Consider the following 27,145-nt stretch of genomic DNA (forward strand, 5'->3'; position numbering starts at 1 on the left):
CACACTCAAGGGGCCAGAGAGCCGCATGTGGCTCGAGAGCTGCAGTTTGCTGACCACTGGGTTAGGCGATTATCGATGTGTAAAATACCTGCTGAGGGTAGAATTTGAACCAGGTGCTGTGCTGACCCTGGACTCTGACATAAAGACAGTGATTACCATAGGGAGCCTGAGGGAGTTCGCAGCTCGCCTAAACACAAGTGGCAAATCCAGAACTTATGCTCCAGTCTCTCCCACCCCAAATTCCAAGCCGAGGGGTGGAGAGACTGACTTACCTCCCTCTGAAGGAAGGGGCAGCCTCATGGGAGAGGTGGCATTGCAGTCTGGCCTTGAGTCCCTGGTGGAGCTTGGAGAGGTGGACTTTCCTGGGGGTAGAATGACCCAGACAGGGATGCACAAGCAGAGACTGCGAGCAGGAAGGAATTGTATGTGTGGGAGGGTGGGCCAGCCCACTGGGAATGGAGCCTGACTGTGCGCCTCTGATGTCCCTTACCTGTCCCTCCGTCGCCATCTGAATTGTCCCTTCTCCTGGCTAGATGGTTCCAATTTCTGTTGAACAACCCTGGTTTCTACTTCCTGAAAAGGCCTATAGATGTTTCAAACACAGAAAAGATTTCAGACATTTGAGGATAGCTTCCCATCTGCCCCTGGCTCCACCCCCAGATGGCTCACCTCAGCTGCAGGCTTTATTTCAGAATCTTTGCTCCAGCCCATTTAATTAAGACCCTTCCTCCCCCAGTATTCGTTCCCCTCTCTGATGTCATGAGTTTACAGAGAGCCTGCAATGTGCTGGGCACTGTCCTCGGTGCCATGATTGCAGACAAATATTTGCTGTTGAGGAGCTTCACAGGTTGATGTGGACAGCGGTTGGCTGCAGACATAATTTGCTGGAAGCATTTGTAATGTAGAAACCTCCTACCTGGTAGTGATCAGAGCAAGGCCTCACAAAGGAGACACCTATGCTTCACTCTGAAGTTGGACCAGGGGCCTGGCAGGTAGAGGAGGTGGGCTTCAAACCCAGGGGACAGAGGCCTGGACAGCACTGCATATGAGGGACCTGGCAGAGGTATGGGGAAGAGCAAGACATGAGCACCTGAGGTGGAGAGGAGGCTGGTTCTGGGCCTTAAGGAGGGTTTAGGGTGTGACTTCATTTGGAGGGTAATGGGGAGCCTGAGCAAGGGGGGACGTAGTCCTGTGGAGGTCTCTTTGGCAGCCATTGGGGGATGGATGGAGAGAACCAGACAGAGTCCGAACTGAACTGGATGCATTCTCCTGTCCCACACCTTCCTCTCATCGAAGGAGAAGGAAACTTAGAGAAAGGACGCAGTCTTACCAGATGACAGTGATGCTGGCCGCATGGACCTCCTTTTGGCCCATGTCTTCTGCCTGTCACTCTGAATGTCAGAGCTGGAGGACACCTCCGGTGCCCAGTCAGCCATGCCATTTAGGGGAAACGGAAATACTTCTTCCTGCTCTAAGGAAGATCAGACACTTCACTGAAGTTTGTGTGCATCTCCAAAATTTACCCTGAGATCTCACGCAGAGGAAAAGTTTTGGCTTCTGTTTCTGAAACTCTGGAACTGTTCGTTCATTGTTGTCATTCTTTTATTCATTTAACTAACATTCAGAGAGTACCTACTCGGTGCCAGGTGCTGGGGACAGAGGAAAGAGTCTGACCAAGGCTCAGCCCTTGAGTAGGAAGCACACTCTTGGGAGATGGTGTCAGAATAATTAGATGCTGTCAGTCCTCCACTCTGCCAGCTTCTGAAGCTGCCAGCCACTCACCTGGGGTTGCACAATTCAAGAATCACAGAGCCAGGAGTGGGCTCTGCACTATCTCTACAGGATGAGCCAAACCTTTCTGCTCCCAGACATCTTACATTCAGCCTAAATCATGGAAACTGCAGAGATTCTCTCATGCAGATGGCAGCTGCCAGCAACTCAAGAATGATATTCTTGTTGTGGGAAGGCCTGTCATGAGGAATTTTCATAATAAAATTACCAACACCATCCCTACCACCAGTGAAAGCCTAGAATGTGGCAATTGCACGTAGTATAACAACCAGATTGGTGGTCAGGTCTTTAGAATGTAAAGAGCCCTGTACCGGGTTGTCCACATGGTTAGGGTCAGCAAAGTTTTGACCATGAAATTCATCTGTTACTGCAGGTATATGCATAGCCAGGGGGACCTGCTGTGGCAACAGCTAAATCTGATCCCAGTCAACTCCTGAAATGTCTGTCTAGGGCAGTGGTTCTCAACCTTCTGGCCCTTTAAATACAGTTCCTCATGTTGTGACCCAACCATAAAATTATTTTCGTTGCTACTTCATAACTGTAATGTTGCTACTGTTCTGAATCATAATGTAAATATCTGATATGCAGGATGGTCTTAGGCGACCCCTGTGAAAGGGTCATTCGGTTGAGAACCGCTGGTCTAGGGTGAATTTCCAGGTTGCTCAAAGACATTGGCCCTCGGAGTTGCTCTCCTGCAAGTTAACCAAATCATTCAGCCTTATTTACTCATTTTCATCCTGTTTCTCTGCCCTTTGGTAATCAAGACACAATAGGTGATTTAAAAAGCAGTCTATCATTTTTGCAAGCTAATGGAGAAAAGCATATCCCCCATAGAAACCACCACCATTTATCTAGCTTTCTTTCCCTGTTAATCTGCACATAATTTGTGTTGATTGCATTTAAATAAAAATCAGGGTAGCTGCTGGATCAGGCAATCAGGGGCCTAATCTGTATTGTGTTTTAATTTCTTGGTTGAAATGATCCTGTTTAGATACTAGGTCTTGGGGAGGGGAAGGCCTTTGCATTTCTGCTTTTCCCTTCACCTCTGTTCATCTGCTGTGGTCCGTTCCACTGTAGGCTGGAGAGATGGGGGTTTGGGCAAATACACAATCTTCATATTGCAGTAGATGCACCCTTCTCCACCCAGTCTTAGCAGGACCTCTTTCCTGTGCAGGAAACGGAGTCCCCTGCGTGTCCATTAGACAGAGACACCAGCAGGAGTGCTTCTCATTCATACTTAGAGTCTAGTCCATTCTTGAATTCCAGTTTTCCAACTTTTTGCTTGTGACATTCATACCTCATATTAGTTTCAAGCCTGGGTTTAAGTGTAGTCCAATGGACAAAAATAAGCCAGTATATATATAGGTATATTTTGTGCCACTATGTACTGATAGATGCATAGTTAAAAATATTTGCATTTTATTTTCCTTGGAGTTCTAGACAGATCTCTTTTCTTAACTGCCTAGGTCCTGCCATTGACTTGGAAAAAGTAAAGTCAGAATGTCTCGAGCCCGAGCCGGAGTTACGGAGCACTTTCAGTGAGGAAGCAAATACGTCGTCCTATTACCCCGCTCCTGCACCTGTCATGGACAAGTATATCCTAGACAATGGCAAGGTAGTGTGCCAAGCTCAATACCGCTTCCCTGCGAGTGTCTCAGTCAGAGTAAAGATGGAGCGGGTGCGGGGCTTCCCGAGCGCGGGCCGGGTGGCCTCCCGGCCTGTCCCTAAGGGACACTTTCCGGAATCAGTGTGTTATCACAAGTGGACCTTTCCTGGGACTTTTTTCTTTTTCTCATCATTTGGTTTGGTTTGGTTTGTTGTTGTTTTGTAAATATGGAGCCAAAACTAAGCTGACATTTTAAAATCGCTTATTAGCGGGAAAGATTTTTTAAATGATAGTTTGAAAACTGCCCGCCCCTCCCATGAAAGCAGATGCATCCATTTCTAAGGTGAACGAGAAGTGAACTGAGTGACAGATCATGAGTCCATATGTATCCATTGACCTGGGTGCCAGGGACACAGAGGTGACTGAGACTTGATTCTCATCCCTATGCCGCTTTCAAGCTGAACATTGAGTGGTGGTCAGCCCACAGATGACTCCTCAGCTTGTCTTTTAGACCCTTGTGGGGAGAGGGGGGGTCATGAAAGAACCTCCACGCTGTTAGTAATTAAAAGCAATGGAATAGCCTTTGGAAGTCGTTCAGTCAGTCACAGGGAGCTATGGCTGCAGGTCAGGAAGAAAACTGGTCTAACAGCCAAGTTAACGCACCTTGGAAGAGGTACAGTGGAGCCCCTTATCCAGGCTCCGGTCAGATTCCTCCGTCCTAGTGCTGTGTTCTCTGCCACCATCGGGCGTATTGCAGGCATCCCCTCCCTTCTCCCCAGAGAAGCATCAGTGTCAGCGCGTTTTTCCTTGCCTCGGGCTTCAAAGGTCTCTGTTTACCCAGTCTGTTCCCCGGGGGGCTGATGAGAAAGAAAAGGTTGCATTTGGGTTTGTCCAGATTTATCCCCGCAACTGGCCAGACCGAGCCAAGGCAAATATAGTCAAGCTGAGGAAAGAAAGCTGCGGTCTTTAGAGCTCTCTCGGATGTGGTGCCAGCCCACCGGGCGCTTCCTCCCCGCAGAGGCAGAGTGGATGGGCCCGGCCATCGGCCCAGGCTGCATCTCCTTGTTTCAGCCAACAGCAGGGGCGAGGTGGCAGCAGAAAGCCCGGAGCCTGACTTCTAAGCCTAGCTCTCTCTCTGTCCTGCTGTGTGACCCAGGCCGGTCCTGCCCCCGCTCGGCCTCAGCTTCCATGTCTGGGAAGGTGGATGTGGTCCTTGCTCCCTAGGACTTTGGTGACTCAGACAGTATATCTAAGCTTGGTGAGCCCTTCCCAATTGAAGATAAAGGGAAGAAAGGACTGTTCTTTCTTTCCTGACTTCCTTTTAGTCATGATCACATTGTGGAATGACTAGGGACTTTTTCTTAAAGTAGCTTCCAAGAGAGATCCTGTGTGTCTTGCTTTGAAAACTGATGGACAGTTTCTGAGGATGACAGGGGCTTCTTTTGCAAAGTTATCACTTTTCCTCCCAAAAATGGGTCTCTTAAATCTCACTTAATTTTTTTCACAAATGACTTGCGCAGCATTTCTTGAAAATGCTGATTTTGTTTTTTCTTTGGCGCCAACGTGTTACTAACCTGGCTTTTGTTTGCAACTAGTCTGTGGTCAGGCCGAGAAATGGATGAAGGGAGAGAAAGGAGCGACATACTGGAAGTGGGTGGTAGTTCCTCAGAGCAGCACCCACCTCCCAGAAGGAGCCCTCATTGTTGCTGGCCGGGCTGTCTTTCTGACCCCTCCTCCTTTCCCCTGCTGAACAAAGGCCTTCATCTCTGCAAAGCCTAGAGCGTTAAAATGGGATCTGTTTCCCAGTAGGAAACTACTGTTGTCCTACAAAACAGTCCACAAAGACATTTTTTATCAAGTTCCATCCTACCAGATGTCATGTTTTTAACAGCCTCCCTTGACCAATAGCAAGCTGTGGTTTATGTGAATGGTGCTTGCCACAAAAGTTACTGTCTGATTTCGATAAAGTGCATTGCTTTTCTTTGTCTAAATATTTTATTTCAAAAACTCATCAAATCATAAAGCCACAAAGACCATTCACATTTAAACAGTCTAACTCTAATATATACATGACACTCACGGGGAAATACACAAAGAGGCCCGTCTACAATAGTACAACAGGTTAAAGCAGCGGTTCTCAACCTGTGGGTCGCAACCCCTTTGGGGGTCCAATGACCCTTTCACAGGGGTCGCCTAAGACCATCAGAAAACACATATGTAATTACATATTGTTTTTGTGATTAATCACTATGCTTTAATTATGTTCACTTTGTACCAATGAAATTGGGGGTCACCACAACATGAGGAACTGTATTAAAGGGTCGCGGCATTAGGAAGGTTGAGAACCACTGGGTGAGAGGCAAGAAGCCAGGTCTCCTGGTTCCAGGCCAGTGCTCCTTCCAGTCTATTCTGCATCCCCGAAAGTGAGGCGTTGCTCTAGGCGACCCTGAGCTTCGCTGCCCTCAGAGCCCTTGTTCCAGATGCCCAGCAGATACCTGTGATGGTCTTACTTACATTTCTTTCTGTGCTATGAAGTTGGCCTTGTATGAGTGAATGTCACAGAAAAGATTTTCTTCTCCAAAGCACAGCAACTCATCAGAACTGAAAGCCAGTGCCCTGAAAACATATTAAACATGCCATCATTTTCTTACTTTGTGTTTGGACTAGTCCTGATCACTGCAGGGGACCGAGATGCAGAGCCTTGACCCTTCCCCAGATATGCACTGTGAAGGCTGATTCAGGTGGTGAGGGCTCTCGCTAGGCTAGAAATCCAGAGGGAGTAGCACCTAACTCTGGGGTAGAACTTAGCCCCAGAGTAGTTAGAAGTGTTTTCTGTATTTGGACTGGGGCTTGAAAGATTAGCAAGTGTAAGAAGACAATCCCTTCATTCATTCCTGGACAGGGGAAAGGCGTGAGTGGAGACATGGGTGAGGAAAGAAGGCGAAGGAAGTTACTGGCTGTCCTGAAGGCTTTTTTTACTTATGTTTTCGCATTTAATTCTCAAAACACCCTGCGGGCTAGGTGATGGTCAAGTGATTTAACCAGGATACTCAGCTGTTAGGTAGAAGAGCTGGCCAGGATCCACACCTGGGGACAGAGGCTCCAGGCCCGTGCTCTCGGGGTGCACAATGGAAGCAGGAGGAAAGGAAGTGCTCAGGAGATTCCTAGAGTGATGGCCAGAGCAGGGAAACGCTAGGACACAGGGTCCTCGAGGCCTTCGACGCCAGCAGAGGAGGTCAGATTTGATGGGACAACAAACGGGGAGCCATCTGAGACTCCAGGGGTTGACATGAACCATGCCTTCCACAGACTTTGAAAGGGACCGCGGAATTCATCTAGTCCAAGGAAAGCTGTGTGTTAGGGAAGTCAGTCTGGCAGGTTACAGGGTGGGTTGAGGCAGCAGGGACTAGAGGTCGGCAGGCCAGCCTGCGGCTTTGCCCGGGTTCCCTGTGTGCAGCAGGGCTGCCAGGGACGGACCGGCAGGTGCAGAGGAAGGACGACTAAGTGAACGTTGATGGACCTGCTGTTTCCACCATGACACTGGCTGCAGCAGGAAGGTGGCTTCGGGGTCATACCGATTTGGGTTTGAATCTTTATTCTAAATTTTATTGATAATATGTCTTAGGAAAAACGATTTAGTCCCCTGAGTCTCTCTTCATGTCTGTGAAATGGGAATAATTTCTACCTGTTCTCATCCCTTAAGGTCAGTATGAGGATAAATAAATTGAAGATACAATGCCTGGTTCATTATAGGTGCTCAAAAATATCTGTGCCCCCTTCTGTTGTAGAACTTTGGCTAAAATGACTGTCATCTCTCTTTTAACAATAAGCAAGGCCCGGGATAGAAAAGAGCAGAGACCTCTGAAAACTGAAGTTATCTTCAGTCTCTATGGTTTTCCAATTCTGAATTTGTTCAAATTCCTTGTTTTTCCTCGATCTCTGGGAGCTTGCGTGGTTAGCTCTGTAGTGTCATGGGGGAGGTGACTGGGGCCAGCAGGGAGCAACAGGGCACGTGACCCCAGTATGCCTGCCCTGGCACAGACTGCCTGCCCGCAGAGCAGACTGCAGAGAACAGTTCAGACTTGACCTTGGGCTAGTGTTGCCTGGCCAGCCCCAGGCAGCACACGAACTCCAGGCTCGCTTACCTCCGTGAGCCCTGTGAACCGATGGGCGGCACTGAAGTTTGCGGCCCAGGGAGGCAGGTGGATCTGGTTATCTGCTGTCATGCCTGCAGAGGTCTGGAGGATCTTTCTGAGCAAAAGGAAGTGACATCAGATGTGGCAGGTGGATTGTTTGCTCACTGACAGCCATGGGTGGGCCGTGTAGCTTTTTTTCCAGTGGTGCTAAAACCTCGGTAATTGGTGGAGGAGGAGTGCTGCTGGCTGACCCGTCTGCCACTATGCAGTGCTCACCTTCCTTTCCAAGCCAAGCCTCAGCAGAAAGACCTTTAATCATCTTTGACCAGTGGGTGTGTGTGCCGTCTGTCAGACCAGGACTTCTCCCGAGACATCTCCTGACCATGTCCTGGTGGCGACCTGCAGGTCTTCCCGGAGACAGGGACCTTTGGCAGAGCCTTTTCATCCCCCTCAGGAAGTTTGGCTTATTAGCGGCTGACTCCCTCCCTCCCCACAGCGGCCTCTTCACCCTCCACAGACTGAGCAGAAACACGACATAAATGGCCACGTCAGAGTCAAACTCTATGTTTTGATGGTTGATGTTAACAAATGTTTTTTGAGTTGTTAAAAGAGCGAGGAAGGAGAAAAAGTTTCCAAGCTTGCAGCTCACTGGCTGTGCTGAAACTCTGCGAGCGCTCCTGTACAGGGAGCGTGCAATTGCGTTCTGTGCTCTGTGCCATCAGAATTGGACTCTAGGGTTGTATCTAAAAATCCTAGGTGTTCCGAGCCAGAGGAGCGCAAAGATGAATCCAGCTCTAGCTGGTTTGGCTCAGTGGATAGAAGGGGCCCAGGTTCAATTCTGGTCAAGGGCGCATGCCCAAGTTGCAGACTTGGAGGCAGCCAATCAATGATTCTCTCTCATCATCGATGTTTCTATCTCTCTCTCCCTGTCCCTTTCTCTCTGAAATCATTAAAATTTTTTAAAATATATTTTAAAAAAAGATGAATCCAACTTTTCTAGTTCGAGTTCAGGGAAACTGGAGCCAGAGACAGGGAAGGACGTGCACAGACACACTGTCTAATCAGTGGCAGAGCCTGGGTACTGCCCCCACCCCACTGAACACTGGGGGTACCTGGGCCCCTCCCAGACGAGATAACTCAGAATCTCTGAACGTGGCGCCTCGGCACCAGCCTTTTTTATAGCTCGCCAGGCGAGCCCGTGTGCGACTATGTAGAGAGCCTCTGTGCTAGGAGGATGTGCGTCCCAGGGTGTTTACCTTAGAAGGAGAGAGGTCTCCCTAAAGTGTTGCAGAGAAAGGACTTGCCCAGGTGTGGCCCTGAAGCCTGGTCAGGCTCTGAGTGGCCTGCGCTAACGTGATCTGGGTGAGAACTCCAGGTCTGCACCTGCCTCATTGAGAGACTTTGGGCCCATTGCTTCCCCTTCCATAACCTGGTTTTTCCATCTGCAATGAAAATAGTGGCCCAGCACTTCCTCCCAGGGGTGCCAAGAAGAATCGAGATAGTGGATGTGAAGTGCAGGAGTAAGGCCTGGTATGCAGGAGGTGAGGATCACGTTTCCCTTAAAGAAAGCTAATGTAGCATTTACGGAACGGACCCCTTAGCATTGTGCAGGAATGTGCTTTAAAGGACGAGGAAGCTTCCAGCTGCCATGCCGTCCGACTGAGCAGGTGCTTGCGTTCCTGTCCCTTCCAGGTCCATCTGGGAAGCGGGATCTGGGTTGACGAGGAGAAATGGCACCAGCTACAAGTAACCCAGGGAGACTCCAAGTACACGAAGAACTTGGCAGTCATGATTTGGGGAACAGATGTTCTGAAGAACAGAAGCGTCACAGGAGTTGCCACAAAAAAAAAGAAAGATGCTGTCCCTAAGCCGCCCCTCTCGCCTCACAAACTAAGCATCGTCCGAGGTAGGTCGCTGCAGAGAAACGCTGGGGGCAGGGGGGGCACTGTCCTGTCCTCTGCTATGGTGGACCAAGCTGGGTTCAGCTCAGCACACACCGGGGCTGCCGTGCCAGGCCCAGGCTGGGCTCCGGGACCCAGGAGCGGACGTGCACCTAGTTCCAGAAGAGCTCCCATCACCAGCAAATGAGCCCGTGGACATGGTGCAGTGCATGGGCAGGCACGGGAGAGGGGCAGGCCATGTGTCAGGGGGCTCATTCTTATGGGGAGGAGGCACAGCCAGAAGTCAGGGAAGGATTTCTAGGGAAGGGTCACTGCATTGGGCCCTGAAGGGTCCATCAGACATGGAGATGCAAATGTGTAAAGAGAGATACTTCTGGAAGCAGAAGCATCTGGAACAAAGGCAGGGAGATGGCAAGGGAGGGCTGCTGTGTGCAAAGCAGAGGTCAAGGCTGGGGCACAGTCTGTGCAGCCCTGCATTGTGCCCAGAGCAGTTAATGACATGCAGACCCGTGACGGGCACTGGTTCCAGCTTCTTTCTGGTGTTTGGGGAGGGTGGGGGGCCAGCAAAGAGACAGGGTGTCATTGGTCTCCCTGATAATTTAGCTATATCCTGGACACTCTGATTTTTCTCTCCCTCCTCCTGGCCCTCCTCCCTCCCTCCCCCCATCCTCCTTCTTTCCTCGCCTCTCCTGCCCTCTCTCCATCCGGTCACTAAGCTCTTATTCCCGGCCAGGCCCTCTACTGGGCATTGAGGACACAAAGAGGGACAAGCACAGTCTCATCTGTAAGGACTCACAGTCTCTCAGGAAGATGAACACAAGAACGGCCAGTTACTGCCCAGACAACACAACTGACAGAGACCAGCGAGTCTCGGCGGAAAGTGCAGGCAGCAGAGTACCATAGTGGTTGCTGATTATCTGAGCACCTGCTGTTTCAGGTTCTGGGGTTTTTCTTAACAGTTCCATTTTTTAAAATACTTTTACATGCACTCACATCTAATCCTCCTCACACTCCTACTGTTGGCTACTCTCATTAGCCCTGTTTCACAGCTGCCAAATAACTTGCCCAGATCATAGAGCTGGTCGGGTGGAGCCAGGGGTCCAGGCGGGAGGCTGGCTCGGAAGCTGCGTTTCCAACCCCTGGTCTCTGTGTGCCCGGCTCCGAGTTTGTTGAAGAAAGTAGCACCCAATCATCCCCCACGTACACATTGAGCAGGCCCCGTGGCAGGTGGGGGCAGCTGGCACATGTGTCTGTGAACAGGTCAGGTAATTTCAGGTGCTGATGAGGCTGTGAGGCGTCGCAGGTGACATGGTGGGAAGGAGAAGGCTGTGCAGCTGGTGGCGGGAGGCCTGTTTAAGGAGAGAATGTGAGCTGGGAACAGAATGTGCAGGGGGCAGCCCTGCGAAGGTCTGAGGGGTGCTGAACAGGCAGAATAAAGAGCAGGCAGAAGGGCCGGCACGCTGAAGGGGGGAAGAAGGCCCGGCGGCCATGGAGTGAGGGGAGAGGGAGGTCAGGGAGGTGGGCCAAAGCTAGTCTTGAGGCCGTGAAGGCCACGGTGAGCGGGCTGGATTTATCCACTTACAGGAGAAAGGCAGTGAGGTCCTCACATGGTGGAGTAACCAGTGGGACATAGGTTAGGAGGCTGGTGCAGTGGTCTTGGGGGAGGTGATGGTAGCATGGAGTATGGTTGGCACTGAGGGGAGAAGAATGGCCAGATTTGGGTGTATTTTGGAGGTCAGGAGGCAGGACAAAGACATGGGTGACCAGCCTGAGGTCACAGCTATAAGGTTTCAGCGCCTGGATTCTAACCCACTCCTCTAGACCCTAGCCTGGGGCTTGCACTGTATAGCACGCTGCCCACCTTGCCTGGCTGACTCATGATTAATTGATTTAGGCAGCCACGTATATTTAGACAATCAGAGGTAACCTTTAGTCAGCCCGCTGTCTGCAATGGTGGAGCTTAATTTGGGAGGTCACCCTAAGATAGAGGCCTTCCTGGGGAGGCAGCCCTGGCCCACGTGATAGGTGGCACACCTCTATTTCCCTTATTCATGTTGGAATGTGACTCAGCAGGTCCCAGGTGCCTTCAGATGACTGGCTGCCCCACTATCTCCACGGGGTATGAAGTCGCCTGCTGTGTGTCTGCCTCCGGCACTAGTCTTACCACACCAGCTTCATCTCCAGATTCTCATGCCTAGCTCAGGGCCTGCACACAGTAGGAGCACAGGAAAGGAGAGCTGACCAAGTGGAACCTTGAGACCTGACTGACCCTTGGTGTGATTGCTTGTGAACCACTTTCCCCCCAGGTCTCAGTTTCCGCCGCTGAAAACCTGCCTCTTAGGGCAGCTCAGAGGACTGTCTAGGATTAAGTTTGGAAATAGTTATGTTTGAGGTGTGAGAAGTTATCAACCTTTGCTGACAAGTGAGCTGCGTCTGTGTTGAAGTTCGCGGTTGTTCGGCGCTTTTCAGCTGAGAGGCCCTCCCCGTTGGCTCCCTGGGCAGTGTGATGGGAAATGGGAATTGGGGGCAGGGGTCAGAAGCCTGGTGTTGAGCCCCAGCTCTGCTTTGGCTTAGCTTGGAGCTTACCCTGGTTCGTAGCATTTGCTTTTGCTTCCCCAAGCCTAGTGCAGCGTCGGTACCAGGTAGATGCGTGGTGTCTGCATCTGTACAGCCAGGATCACATCCTTATCCCGCCTCCCCAGTGGGCCAGATAGACGTCTTCACTGTGCTTTAAACACCATTCAGAGGATGTGCTGTGCCACACCTACAGGCTCACCTGGAGCCCCCATTCTCCTGCCTCTTGTCTGTGTCCTGAAAGAAGAGTTTCCTTCTCGTACTTGGGGCTGGGCATTCTTTTCATCTGTACCCTAGCCCACCTGCCTTCCTGAGTGCCCGTTCCTCCAATTATATGTCTGTTCTACGGTTCCTTTCCAGCATGATTTAAATACACTTTGATCACTCATTCACAAAACAAACAAAACGCTCCCCAGAGGCCATCGCCATCACCCAGCTGCCACCACATCTCTCTTCCTTTTCACATGCAGGTTTCTTGCAAGAGTGACCCACACTCACTGCCTGTGTTCACTTGCAACTCCCCTGCCATGGGCCTCCACACCCAGCCCTCTGCTTAATCTGCCCTTGCCAGCTTTCCCAGTGACTTCTGCTAACTAAGCCAGGGCACATCTTTCACCTCCTCCCAGCACTGCGGGACCTGACCACGCCCCCTTTACTGAGAAACCAGACCTGCCCAGTCAGGTTCCCTCCTGCCTGTCTGCTTCTCATCCACCAGTGGGCTCCTCCTCTGCTGCCCGCCCCTCTGTCTCCAACCCTCTTCTCACTCTGTCCACAAAGCTTCCCTCAGTCCCGCTCACGGCCCGTTGTTCCCACTGCCCTCAGTGAGCCCATGGTCCTGGGGTCAAACCCCAGGCTCCTCATTCTGGCCGATGCTTGCCGACCCCTCCAACCACCACTTCCCATTTCTTCCCGTGCACTAACCACAGAGGCCTTCTTCCATGCCTTCCTGATCCCACTGCCAGCAGTGCCCTTCTCCCATCTGCTTGTCCTGCCTCCTCCTTGTCCTTCAGGGAACCCTGCCCCAGCTGCCCGGTCCAGTGCAGCCTTTCCTTGCTATCATATCACCCTAAAATGTCTGCATAGCATTTCCTACTTGCTTATTTACTTGAAATTGTCTTTCTCCCTCACACCCATTAAAACATAAGCTTTATGGCAGATTATTGAGGGCTAGCATTGTTAAGTGCTCAACAACCATTTATTGAGTCAATGAAAGATGACTCCTAAATCTGTATTTGACCTCAGTCCATACTTCTGAGTTCCTGACTCACCCATCCAGGTGCCCACTGGCCATCTCCTCATGGGTGTCCCATGGCCTTGGCAAAGCTGCCCAGTCACAGCTCTCTCCTCCGGCTTTCCCCAAAGCCTCTGCCCTCTGTGTGCCCGTCTTGGTGAATGGCACCACCAGCCAGGGACCCTGAGATGCCTCATCCTTGATCCCTCCACATGCCTCACTCCCCTTCTGTTGTGCCCCCAGTACCTCTTACACTGTCCTCCCCATCCCACTGCCCCCTCATAGTCCAGGCCACACCACTTCTCCCTGCACTGCTCCAGCAGCTTCCAGACCCTTCTCTCCGTTGTGTAACTGCATGATCTTTTGGAAACAAAAATATGATCTCGTTACCATCACCTGTCATAGCCATTATTGAAGGGTAAGCTGCTTAATGTGTCATACCAGCACCATCATATTGTGGCCGCTGGCCGTAGCACCGGCCTTATTTCTCAGCAGTATTCCCTCGAACTCTTAAGTCCTTGCCATTTGAACTACCGCATTCCCTGAACAAGCCTGTTCTCTCTCACGTTAGGGCATGTGCAGATGCTTTCCCAGTGCCTGGGACACAGGTCATACTCCCCACTCTCCACCCATGCGGCTCTGCCCGGCTCTCTGCTACTCACCACCCAGGTCCGCTAGAGAGAACCTTCCTTCACAAAGCCTCTTAGTCCAGAGTGCCCTGTGCCTGCCTCTCTTCTCTTCTGACTGTGTCTTTGCCTCCTGGGAGCCTGGCCCAGCAACCCCTTTGAGCTGAGAAGTGCTTGCCTGGCATGCCAGTGGAAGGAAATTGACTCGCCCAAGGCCTTCACTGGCCAGACCAGAGCCGAGCAGACCGAGCTGGCAGGTGTGCCTTGCCCTAGTACCCGTCTTACTAAAAGACATTGCTGGTTGATTGACTTACTGCAGCCAGGCAGGTCTGAGGGCTCTCCCATCCCACCACACTCACCATTTGGGGCCTAATTGTTTGAGCTCTCCCCGATTGCATTTGACTGGCTTTGCCCATGCAAGCTGTCTGCTGGATTGAGATTGTATTTATTTTGTATGGTTTTTATCACATTCAGCCACGTGTGCAGTATAAAAATGACAAAAGCTTTGACGCTCACAGGGTTGGTGAGAATTTTCTCTTCTCTGATCTTAGAATCATTTCTTCCTGGATCACAGGGGATGGTGTGGCCCTTGACCCTGCTTTAGAAAGATGAAAGCAGGAGGCCAGGACAAGCTCCAGAATGACAGTGCAACCTTATTGAGGTCAAGTGACCTTCTGCAGAGTGTCTGCGTTTTCCCGAGGAGCCCCGCACTAAGTTCTGGTTAATTTTTATAACTTTCTTAATAGGACACATTAGCACCATTATAAACCTTGTTAATTAAGCAATAATCTCAAATGCTCCCTCGCAGAGGGAGATGTTCCTGGCAACAGCAGATGATTAATATCTGGAGCCTCACGAAAGCCTTTCATCACCCGAGGGGCCATTCAGCACTCTCACCCCCGGGACACGATGATTGGAATTCTGCGGAGGCCCCTCTGAAGCCTTCCGCTGTCTGCACCTCCTTTTCCTGCATCTTCTCCAGATCACACTGGGGGCTCCGAGGGCCCTCACACCTGCTCTCCTTCCTCTGCTCCTCTCTCCTCTGCTCTTCGCCACCTTCTGACCTTCTGGAGGAATGTTCTGACATGCTGCTCTCCTAGGTAGTGACATAGACCAGAGAGGTTCCCACTAGAGGTTGCACAGCAGCTAGGCTGAGAGCCAAACACCTGAACTTCAGAACCATGCTCAGCACAGGTGTCTCCCTCACTTGCTTCAGGTGCGAGCACAGTCCCTGCTTTCCTCTTGCCCAGGCCTGGAGAGGGGATGCCCAAGTGTTCCGTTCTGCAGGAAGACAGTGTGGTTGCAGTTTTATTACTGTGATCAGTGCTTTGACAGAGAAAGACCCAGGTGAGGGTGGGAGCACAGAGGTTGCAGGCGGAGTGGAGTCTCCTAACTCAAACTGATAGGTTCCAAGAAGGCTGAATGGGGAAGAATGAGTAGGGTTTAGGCACGTGAAGGCCAGGGCCGGGGTAATCTTGGAAGAGAAGAATGAAGACACTGATTTGTGAGACAGCCTGGAGTGAAGAGGCAATTCAGGTGGATAATGGCAGAGGTAGGACGGGGGGCAGACAGGGCCCCTACCTTCTTGTCTCAGTCCCGATGGAAAGGCCAAGGCAAGAGGGAGTGGAGATTAGTCGGGCGTGGGAGTGGTCAGGAGGTAGTGGCGGTCCATTCAAGGTATTTAAAGTCTGCTCTGTGCAAAACCCTTCTCGGCGGGATGGGAGGGTGCCCCAGAGACAGAACGCCCGCAGCACGTGCACCTGCAGCAGGATGACGCCAGGAGGCAGGCTGGCCTCATGCCTGAAAGGGCTGGGGGGTGAGGAAGGGGCAGCAGTGGATTCTGCCCACCCCTCCTGCCTTCCTGCAGGCCTCAGGCCCCTCGCCTGTACGTGCAGGGTTAGCAAGCACAGGGCAGCCTCTGTGATCCCCCCCAGCCTTGATGTTCTGCTTCTCTAAGGATAACCTGCTGTGGGCTGGCCTGGCACACAGATCTTGTGTATCCTCTATAGCCATTCCTTAGGATTGGGTGGTCATTCCTGGCCTATAGGTGAGGTAGCTTAAGCTCCAGGAAGTTAAAAGTCTAGCCTATGATGACATACCTAGTGACACATTCCCCAGCCCTCTTATGTCCAGAATTTTTATGTCCCCTCCGGTTTTGCTGGAGAAACATTAATTCATTAATTTAACAGATACGTACTTAATATTGCCTTGTGCCAAGCACTATGCTAGGCGCTGGGAATGAACCAACGTATATACGTAAAATAATTGTAACAACCCCATACGGTGCAGTGTTCCTTCCAGTTTGAAGAAGGTTCGCATAAAGCTTATCTCAGATGCCTCCAGGCAGCCTTAAAAAGAGACACTTGGTGTGTTGTCCTGGTTTGGGAGAGGAGGATCTGGCTAATGACTGGCACCAGGTCCCCTGGCCCTTCCTTCATCTCAGCAGATGGCAGGCTCAGTAAAGTGGCTGTGCTCAGCTTCACTGTCAGTCACACAGTGAGACGCCACTTCACACCTGCCACGTTATCAAAACCTTAGCAACTGACCACGTCCAGTGGAAAGCGTGGGGCAACCAGTCCCGCACACACTGCTGGGAGTGCCCATCAGCCGAACCGCTTTGGGACACAGCTGGCTGGGCATCGCCTAGTGAAGCTGAGTGTGCACGGACCCTGACACAGCAGCCCCTCTCCCGGGCCGTCCTGGGGAACCTCCAGCACAGGTGCCCCGAGACAGCTCCAGGGGGTTCGCAGTCACAAAACCCTGGAAACCACCCAGGTACCCACTGGCCGTGAACTGCAGCGCAGGCTGTGGAATAGTCACACAGTAGGGCATCACTCTCCAAGGGAAACGGATGACCTGCAGCTTATACTTGAACATGGGTCCATTTCAAATCTTTAATATTGAGGGGGGAAAGGAAGTCAGATTCTAGAGAGTATGGGCACACTTAAAATAAGTAAAACAAAACAAAACAAAAAACTGGGGAAAGTAAACAATACCTTCTTTAAGGATGTATGCATGTGTGTTAACATTAAAAGGAAAAGAAAGGCAGGAGACTGGTTACCTCTAGTGGGGACGGGAGAGGGCCTGAGGGGGAGGGGCACTGGGGGCTTCAGAGGGGAGCTGGGGAGCAGGCACATGGGTGTTTTATCATTATTTTTAAAGGGTACATTTACTGCATATGGGTTTTATATGAAAATTTGAAAATATCGCTGTGCCAGGTAAGTGAGTTGGTATTTGGGGCATGTCCGGAATCACATCCCTCTCCCCGCTCCGAAGGTTTGCCTCGAGGTCACCATTAATCCTCGGTCTTCCTGTTTCTTTCCCCTGTCCAGAGTGTTTATACGACAGAATAGCACAAGAGACTGTGGACGAAACAGAAATTGCACAGAGACTCTCCAAAGTCAACAAGTACATCTGTGAGAAGATCATGGATATCAATAAATCCTGTAAAAATGAAGAGCGAAGGGAAGCAAAATACAATTTGCAATAAACTTTGGATTTTTCATAAAGCCTTCTCGTTTTCCTTGTGCGGCGTGTGATTTGCGGGCCACGGCGCCGTCGGATCAGACCCGTCGCGCCCGTGGCGCGTGGCAGGGAGCCAGTGGGGTTCCGGGGTCGCGGCTTGTGCTGAACTTGGACCTCCCACTTCAAAGAAGGCGGATGGATATGGATGTGCGGAGCCTCGGGCATGCCCGCACCGGTGTTGTTCCGGGGATGGGAAAACGTCTTTCCTGCGGGGGATGGAGTGTCTCTGACCTGCCTGTCACCTGACCCAGAATGCAAACTGATATTTTTACCATTCAAGGACTTTTATCTCTGTTTCTCTATTTTGTTCTATAATAAAGCTCATTAATTCTTTGATGTAGATACTCATTTCCTCATTTATTTAAGGATATTAAGTGTACAGTGGAGGCGACCAGTGTTTGAGGGCGGAACATTCAGGCCGGAGGAGGGAGAATTCATAAGGGATGTGCTGCCGACTGCAGCTGCGAAGGGCTGTGTCAAAAGCAGATTGCTTTCTCCTTCAAAGGACAGATCTAGGACCGGTCGCCTTTCTCACTCAAGGCGACCAGAGATGCGGCTTCTGGATAATTTGAGTGGAGTCACGGCGGTGATGTTAGATGTGGTCCAGGGTTGCCGTCGGGAAGTTGGGGGCAGGTCACCTGCTCTCAGTTTGTTTCTCTTATCTTGTGTCTCAAGTGGTCTTTCATGTTAGATAGTTTTTATCTCATTCAGTAGCTGAGTCTCCAAGGTGCCCGGTGTGCAATCTGACAAACCACCTTTGATCTTCCTGCTGATTTGCACTTTCCTCTCTGTGATGCCTGTGAAGTCAGCTTGGTACATTGGAAGTGGCAAGGGTTTGGGCTGAGCACCTGGGTTCCAAACCTCGCCCCCTGTGCTCTGATGTTAACCTCACCTCTTCTGTTTCGTAAGGAGATGATATCTACCTTGCAGGGTTGCCATAAGGAATATATATGGCCAATAAATGTTGGCGATCATTATTTTTTCTTAATTTCTGGTTATTGGCTTTTAGGCATTGGTTGGAAAATGTTGGCCTCTCGTTTCTCTAGTGGGCTACCCACTAGACCAGTGGTCGGCAAACTGCAGCTCACGAGCCACATGCGGCTCTTTGGCCCCTTGAGTGTGGCCACGAAGTTTCAATTGCACTGTACGTGCGCGCCCACACGTGGTATTTTGTGGAAGAGCCACACTCAGGGGGCCGCAGTTTGCCAACCACTGCACTAGACCATTAAACCACTGGTGGTCTGTAAGCAAAAGCTCGGGTTCCTTTATTTAAGGATATTCAGTGTAAGTGAAGGTGACCAGTGTCCTTTGAGGGTGTAAGAAGGGAGGTGGCTGCCTCTGAGGAATTTTATTCCAGTAAATAAAATAATCCTTTATAATGTGAAATACTATACGCTCGCTAATAGGATGTAGATGTGAATTTCCTTTATTGCTATTTTCCTAGCTCTCCCCAAACTAGCAATGTGATCTCAGACCCATCACTTAACTTCTCAGAGTCCTTATCAGTACAATGAGGAAAACAATGCCTATGGCACAGGCTGTGTGGATAATTAATAGTAATAATGGCAGAGACAATGGATACTAACTATGTGCCAGAACTTCCCTAAACGTTTGCCGTAGGTTCCTCATTGCATGAGGTCAGTGAGGTTAAGGGCAGTCGTGTTCAATAAATTCTTGCTATTAGATATGCTCATTTTAATGGCATGGAGCGGCTTGGGCATGTGTAGTACGGAATGCATGAGAGACTGGAAAAGGATGCATCGTACTGGAGCTCATCCCTCCTTCCCCACCCCCAACCCCCAAAAAGCAGGGCAAAGGCACAAACACCAGACAGCTGTGCACTTCTCTGCAGAGACTACTGCAGTGGATACCTCTTCATAGGTGCTTTTGGATGGGTGGGGGAAATAGCATGGGAATCTATGTTTAAAAACTGCTACGACATAGGTGACAGTGCTCTGTGTAACGTATGATGCACATGTTGGGGAGAGAACAGTGCTGTGAAAGGTGTTGAGATCTGAGTTCGAATTCTGACTTTACCACTTCTGGGAAGATTGCCTGACCTCTCCGGGGCTTGTTTCTTCTAAAGTGGAAATAATGATCCGTAACTGAGAGCTGTCATGGGGAGGGGTCCAGGTGGCACCTGGAGAAGGGGCTCTGTGAGTCTCTACAAGCCACGCAGTCAGTGACCCTCGGCGTATAAGGCAGGATAAAATCAGAAGTGGGCGTGGCAAGGAAGCACCCGAGAGCCGGGACCTTTGACGCGCTGGTTACTGAGAGGTTTCTGAGCATCCGCTGTGTACCTGGCACCCTGCTACTGTTATATGAGGGCAAGGCCATCATTCTTAAACCCACACAAATGAGGAAATGGGCAGAGTTAGCATTGGAGCTGGGTCAGAATCCAAGTCTGTGCAATATCTGCCCTGAAACTCTTCCCCAAAAGATGCGTGGACATTATGGTCTGCACTGAGAGTCTAGCCTAGCGGTTCTCAACCTGTGGGTCGAGACCCCTTTGGCGGTCGAACGACCCTTTCACAGAGGTCGCCTAAGACCACCCTGCATATCAGATATTTACATTATGATTCATAACAATAGCAACATTACAGCTACGAAGTAGCAACGAAAATAATTTTATGGTTGGGTCACAACATGAGGAACTGTATTTAAAGAGCCAGAAGGTTGAGAACCACTGATCTAGCCGTGTCATCTCAGGTACGTTCCGGAGAGACCCCGCCTAAGTAATCAGTCAATGGAAATTATTCCCGTTAATTGAAGCCATTTGGAGGAACTGGGAATTGCACTAATTAGGAGGGTCCATAGTTTATTACATTCACAAAACTCAAGTGGTTTTTGTGTTAGACAAGGGTTTCCTAAACTTGCCCAATCTTAAGAATTTGCTGAGGTGCTTAAAATACAGATTCCTGGCCTCTGGTTTGGAGAGCTCCTTTCAGTAGGTGGGAGATGGAGCTGGGAAACTGTATTTCAGTACAAGGGCCGCTGTTGAGCAAGACCAGTCTCACAGAAGTCCTGCTTTAACGAAGGCACAGGAGTGATTCCGAAGTGAGACAACGTGCTCCCTCTAACATGCCTGAGGACACCTGAAATTGAGAATAAATTCTCTCAAAGAGCTGAGGGTCTGCCTAAACCTCACTGAGAGCCCACTGCATGCTGTTCGGTTGGGCATGATGCGGAAGGTGGCTTCCAGCCCGGGCACCCATGATTTCCCCTCACTTTCACCCTTTGATTCTTTCTCTCCATCCCTTTCCTTCGGTGCCAGTGAGCTGTGGGGGACGGGATGGTCACTACTGAGCCGGCAGGGCCTGAACCAATGAGGCTGGGCACTGTCTTCAGAAGCCCTGGCAGCAGTCCCCTGGCCCAGATGAAACACAAAGATGTGGCTTGTTTGTATTTTCTGGCTGAGGAAAGTGTGTTAGTGACTGTTACGTGCCCAAGGGTTTCTTGGATACATTTCTAAATGATGCCATTTTTTGTAATGGCAAAGGAAAAGCACTTTATAGAAATTTGGGGGAAGTAGAGGAAGCATTCCAGATTGCACTGCTGCAAGCACTGTGCTGTGCCTCTTCTAGTCTTCCCAGGGTGCGGATGTGTATTGTATGTGCCTGTGACCACAGCATACAGCAGGTTTCTGTCCTTTCCTTTCCATTTAACATGCTTTCCTGTTGCTCCGGGAAATTATGGCCACCAGTTCCAATAGCTACTCAGTGGACGAACCTTGAGCTACAACCAGTAAACATCTGGCCAGCTGTGTGGCTGACCCGCAGGGCTGCCCATTCACGAAAGGCCGCGCTGCACACTTTGGTCTAGCACGCGTGGTAGAGCGAGCTTGGTTTAGGAGGTCATTGCATGAGAGTCCAATTCCCAACTCCAGCACCTTCTACCTCCCTTAGAGTGACTCACTTTATCTTTCTGAACACCATCTTCTTCATCTGAAAAACAGAGAAAATAATGTCCAATTGTGGAGGACTGAGAATGTAATTAAAGGGCCTCAGGGAGAGTGGGTAAATGGCCAGCAACCCACCTCTCCTCTCCCCTCCCCTCCCCTCCTTTCTTCTCCCTTCCTCCCCTCCCCTCCCTTCTCCCTGTGCCCATTCAGTCTTCACCTGAATGTACTCCTATCTTGTGTCTGACCTGCTCTGACCTTGGCTTTCATACCTGCCTTTGGCCGTCCAGACACCTTGTGCTCATCCATAGTGCCCAGTACTCATAGGTCTTTCCCTGTGCACACGGACCTCAGCCCCCACCTCTGCCACCCAACTGGCCCATTTGCCTTCCTGGAATATTTAGGTTGTTGTTGAATATTTTTGTTTTCAGTTTTTTCATATATATATAAAATCATTTTCTTAGGGTTGTTTTGCCTGGATCAAAAGGAATGACATTTTTACATTCTTTGATGCACATACTAGTAATGGGTGTGACCATGTTTACATTATTTTGCCAACTTAGGTGAAACCAGTGCCTCATTATATTTTCTTTGATTATTTCCAAGACTACACATCTCTCTCCAGAGTTTGGTTTATTGGAAACAAAAAAAATAATAGCTTAACCTACAAGCATCTCCAGTAGAATCCATTTCATTTTCTGTGTTTAGTTTTGTCTGGATCAACGTGTTTACTCTGGGCATATAATTTTCACTTTGGTGTCTGCAAATAGACACACCAACAGATACTGTTATCATGTCTTTTGAAGGAATTGGTCAGTTTCTGCCAAGCATCTTCAGAGGCTCACGGAAGCTAAGGGTCAGTAGTGAACTTATGGGTCCTGTGCCCACATCTCTCTCCACTGGCTTCCAGGCCATGCTTGCCTACCTCCAGGCGTGGGAATTCATCCTCCTACCCAAGAGTCCATGCGGTCACTGCCATTACTAAGATGCTCTCTCCGGGAGCACCCCTGAGACTTCTCTGATCATTCAGGTCTCTCCATTGAAGCCATGCAGAGCCCTTGGCAGAGTTGAACGTGGCAGTCATGTCTCTGCACTGACAAATAAGTAGGTCAAGTTCTGTTTTATTGTTTCTCACATGAGGGATGCCACGCAGTAAAGAGTGGAGACCCTGGATTGATTGATTTGAGAGAGGAAAGGGGAGAGAGAGAGAGAGATTTCTTGCTCCACTTATTTATGCATTCACTGGTTGCTTCTTGTATGTCTCTGGACTGGGATCAAATCCACAACCTTGGCGTATCAGGATGACATTCTAACCAACTAAGCTGCCCGGCCAGGGCCAGAGACTCTGGACTGAGACAGCTCTGTGTTCAAATGCTGACTGCCACTTACTAATATGTGACCTTGAACAAGTTCTTAACCTCTCAGCTTTAGTTTTCTCATTTAAAAATGAGAATATGATACCTCCCTCGCCAGGTTGCATCAGGAACTATCGAACATGATGTGAGTAGAGCGCCAAGGCGTTCAGTGTCTTCATTCCCCGGCCCTGAGAACTCTGACTGGATGGTTGCTCTTTCATAGATGGGTCCCTATGAGGTGGGGCTCAGGACTGGACATGACTCCAGGAAGGGCCTGGCCAGCCCTAAAGAGGGCAGGTTGTTACCTCTTACTCCTTGGCGGCACATGGCCTAGCCTTGCATAAGCATCTGTAGTGGTAGAATGATCTCACGTCAAATTCATGGTCACCAAAGCCCTCCTATTAAGCTAGTAGTTCATGCTCCCTCTTCTTGGCTCACAGTACTTGTCCCTTTAGTTCACTGTGTTTTAAGAGAAAGAGCATAGATTTTGAAGCCAGAGAAATTCACATCAAATCCAGGTCCTGACTTCACTGTGTACTAGATGAGAGGAAACGTTGCACAGTCCTGGTCACCTGGTCTGTTGCACGGCAATCACACTGGCCGACTGAGCCAGGCCTGCAGCCACCGCAGTCCCAGGCCTCGGCTTCAGCAAAAGTGTTTTGGGTTTTTTTTGTTCCCTTTTCCTTTCCCTTTTCATTCTAACAGCTCTTTATATCCCTTCGCACCTCCATTGTGTGTGTCTTCAATATATTTCCTAAATGAAACACAGAGCTTTGCATTTATCTCTGTTCCATTTCATCGTATTGGTTTCAGCCCAACATTCCAGCTGGTTGAGATCTTCTTTTCCATTTGTGTTTAAAATATAAAACAAAATCTGAGGAAAGCTAAAAAAAAAAAAAAAGAGCCAAGAGCCACAATCTCAAGAGCCAAGCCCAACTGCACGTTCACTCCTGGGCGCCCCTCCTGTCTTTCCGTGGGTCTGTCCCTCCCCTCTCTGTTCATGGCAGCTGGCCAGCCTTCCATTGCTTTGTCTCTGTAACACTGTAGGTAGGGCAAGCATCTCCCCTCAGTGGCCTGATTTGTGTGGCTGCCATTTTCATGCCCTCCCCAGCACGGGGCCATGGTTACCTTATTATCTCCTCACTATGTGTTTTGTTGTCTATTTTCTTGATATTAGAGATAATGTTGCCATGATCCTCGATCGTTGTTTGTTTCTTAGAGAAAATTCCTGGTAGCGAGCTAATTGGGTTAAAGGGCAAGAGCATTGTTATAGTCCTTTACATGTGTTGTTACATTGCTTTCCAAAAAGTGAGTTCCTGCCTCCAGCAGGGAAGACATGCAGGTGCCATTTCCCCACAACCTCACCAGTATTTGGAATTTGTAAAGAAGGTTGGCGCCCTAACCGGTTTGGCTCAGTGGATAGAGCGTCGGCCTGCGGACTCAGGGGTCCCAGATTCAATTCCGGTCAAGGGCATGTACCTTGGTTGCGGGCACATCCCCAGTGGGGGGTGTGCAGGAGGCAGCCGATCGATGTTTCTCTCCCATCGATGTTTCTATCTCTCTGTCCCTCTCCCTTCCTCTCTGTAAAAAATCAATAAAATATATTTTAGAAAGAAGGTTGGCAAATGAGCTATGGATACAGAAGTGCTTTTTCAACTTCTTCCAGTGTGAATTGTCTGTGTAATCATTTGGGTATTTGAGATCCTTATGGAATTTTATATCATGATACATCCTTCCTCTCAGTTTTATAGGATAAATATGATCTTTTGTATCTTCACCAAGTTACCACTCATAATGCTTAGTTCAGTGAGAAGGAAAGCCATGTGGTCCTCTACTAGAGACCCACTTGCACTTACTAACCAGCCTTCTCTGAGCTGGGTCGTTCGAGGCGCTAGACCACTCCATCCTGCGTGACCAGGTAAGGGCTCGAAGACAAGACCTCTGAGCCCATGCCTGACAGATGAGAGGGCTGTGAGTTCCTCTGAGCCCATGCCTGACAGATGAGAGGGCTGTGAGTTCCTCTGAGCCCATGCCTGACAGATGAGAGGGCTGTGAGTTCCTCTGAGCCCATGCCTGACAGATGAGAGGGCTGTGAGTTGATCGCTTGTCTGTCGGCCTACTCCCCTCCATTCATCTTCCACATGCAGCACATCTACCTGTGCCCAGCACTCCGGGGGCATGGACTCTGGGGAGTCACACCTTGAGTGGCCCCAGACCCTGTGCTCTGTCCTGCATTCCACAGGACGCCCTCTCAGCCACTGCTGACCAGACACTGGTCTAAACGCCCGAGACACAAAGGAAAACACAGAGAACTTAAATTCTAGTGGAGGTGGAGTGGGATGGGCAGGAAGACAAGCAGAAGACGTGATCGTTAAGAAGGTTGTAGAAAAACGGAAAAGGAGAGCTGGTGAGACAGTCTGAGTGCGGGGGAGGCTGCATGGAGAGGCGGGGAGGCGGGCAGTGTGAGGTCGGAAGCCCTCCCAGAGGGGCCCCTGCCGCAGGGCCTGGTATCCAAGGAGACACAGATGTGGACATTACCTTTACATTACTATTTATTAAACACTTACTATGTACTGGACACTCCTTATTATTTATTTCTCACACAACCTTGCAGGGCAGATTACTGTTCCCATTCCCATTTCACAGACAAGGAACCTGATTTAAAGACATTGAGTAACTTGTCCCAGATGGCACAGCCATGACCAGGAGCTAGGACTGGCACCACAGCCTCAGTGGCTCCGTTGCCTGGTGTCCTAAGGACTGTACTACAAGCTGCCATAGATATTTTCCTGACACAGGTGTTCCTCCAGCTGAACCTTGCGTGCCCCACCTCCCTGTGACCTTGTACTTCTGTCCCTCCTGTTCTCCCTCCCTCCCAGGTGCTCCCTGCCAGCCTGGGCTGGGGACCCCTCCCCTGGCCCTGGAGCACAGACTGCTGTGAGCACCCTGTGCAGCGGTCCAGCTGGGAGAGCCCAGAACCACTGTGGCTGGGGTAGCAGCTCGTCTGTGCAACCCCCATGCCCTGGGGCCATGTGTGGGAACTCGGCCCTTGGAGGGGTGGCAGAGACTGGAGATGGAAGGTCAGGAGAGGGTGGCACATTGCAGCCTGACATTTTCTCTGCATCAGCTCTTCCCTGAGCACTTCCCTGATGCCCTGAACACAGCATGGTGTGAAGTTAGAGCAGTGGTTCTCAACCTTCCTAATGCCACGACCCTTTAATACAGTTCCTCATGTTGTGGTGACCCCCAATTTCATTGGCACAAATTGAACATAATTAAAGCATAATGATTAATCACAAAAACAATATGTAATTATATTTGTGTTTTCCGATGGTCTTAGGCGACCCCTGTGGAAGGGTCGTTCAACCCCCAAAAGGGTCTCAACCCGCAGGTTGAGAACCGCCGAGTTAGAGAGTGCGGCTTCAAACCTTTCCTCCACTGCTTCTCAGTAGCATGACCTTGGCAGAGTTACTCAGCCTTCGGAGTCCTCAGACGTGTCAGCCATGCAGCCGGAAGAGGGGTGCTGGTGTTTCAGGACTGGTGCATAAAGGGGCTGCACAGGGCAGGCGGTGGGGTGCTCAGACACGGCCTTCCCTGTCAGCAGAGGGGTGCTGAGCAGTTAGCCAGGAGCACCCCACCACTCCTGTGTGGGCCCTTGGGCCTGTCCCTTCCTTTCTAGAACCTCTGTTTTCCCAGTTATAACACACATGTGACCGTGCCTGCCCCACTCACTGACTTCTGCAAGCTGGCAGGGCCCTGACAGCAGCCCCCCTGGCCCAGCAGGGTTTGCAGTCAGCAGGCACTACAGCTGGGAGACACTTCCCTCCAGGGCTCCTGCTCCCCTGCCCCTCGCCCTGTGAGGGAGCAGATTTCAGCCTCTGGTACATTCTTTCCCCAAACTGGTGGGAAGTCCCTGGCCCTGGGTATGAAAAGTAAGAGCCACCACCAAGAGGCAGTCCTTGCAGGCAGGAGGGAGACTGGAGTTCTTTCCAGTGGGTCTTTAAATTATTTTTATTTCGCTGACTGGTGCACTTTTCTGAGCTAAGGAGCTTGGGGGAGATGGTTATAGGCCATTTAAACAGAAAGCCTCATTGTCTCCACCCTCTTGGAGGAGGAAGAGATTTAATCCTTTGCAGCCCAGCCTGCTGCTGCCTTCCCCAGGGCCCAGGAGGGCAGGTGGAATTTGTAGGATGGGGCGGCCCTTCAGGGAGCCTGGCCCAAGGCCAAGTGCACCCGCCCAGACTTCCAGTGTTGGCCAATCAAAGGCACAGCTGGAAGAGAAACCAAGGCCAGTTTGGGAGGTGGGTTGGGTTCCCCCCACCACCCCCCTGTTGTTTTTTTTTTCGTTTTTTTAAAAATATATTTTATTGATTTTTTTTACAGAGAGGAAGAGAGAGAGATAGAGAGCCAGAAACATTGATGAGAGAGAAACATCGATCAGCTGCCTCCTGCACATCTCCCACTGGGGATGTGCCCGCAACCCAGGTACATGCCCTTGACCG

At 50.4% G+C, this 27,145-nt stretch overlaps 2 protein-coding genes across 5 annotated transcripts in view; both read left to right on the plus strand.

Annotated features, from left to right (window-relative positions):
* BEND5 (BEN domain containing 5) overlaps positions 1-17,726 on the plus strand; it is a 48,382-nt gene extending 30,656 nt beyond the window's left edge. For all 4 annotated transcript variants that reach the window (XM_081087161.1, XM_081087163.1, XM_081087162.1 and 1 more), the window contains 3 exons: positions 3,258-3,406; positions 9,226-9,439; positions 17,198-17,726. In XM_081087161.1, the coding sequence (XP_080943287.1) occupies positions 3,258-3,406; positions 9,226-9,439; positions 17,198-17,355 (521 nt within the window). In that variant the 3' untranslated portion in view covers positions 17,356-17,726. The remainder of the gene's footprint in view (positions 1-3,257; positions 3,407-9,225; positions 9,440-17,197) is intronic.
* Positions 1-27,145, plus strand: part of AGBL4 (AGBL carboxypeptidase 4) — a 999,231-nt gene that overhangs the window by 821,429 nt on the left and 150,657 nt on the right. The gene's annotated exons all lie outside the window — the stretch shown is intronic.

Source organism: Myotis nattereri, assembly GCF_964212035.1.
Source record: "Myotis nattereri genome assembly, chromosome: 3".
Taxonomy (NCBI): Eukaryota; Metazoa; Chordata; class Mammalia; order Chiroptera; family Vespertilionidae; genus Myotis; species Myotis nattereri.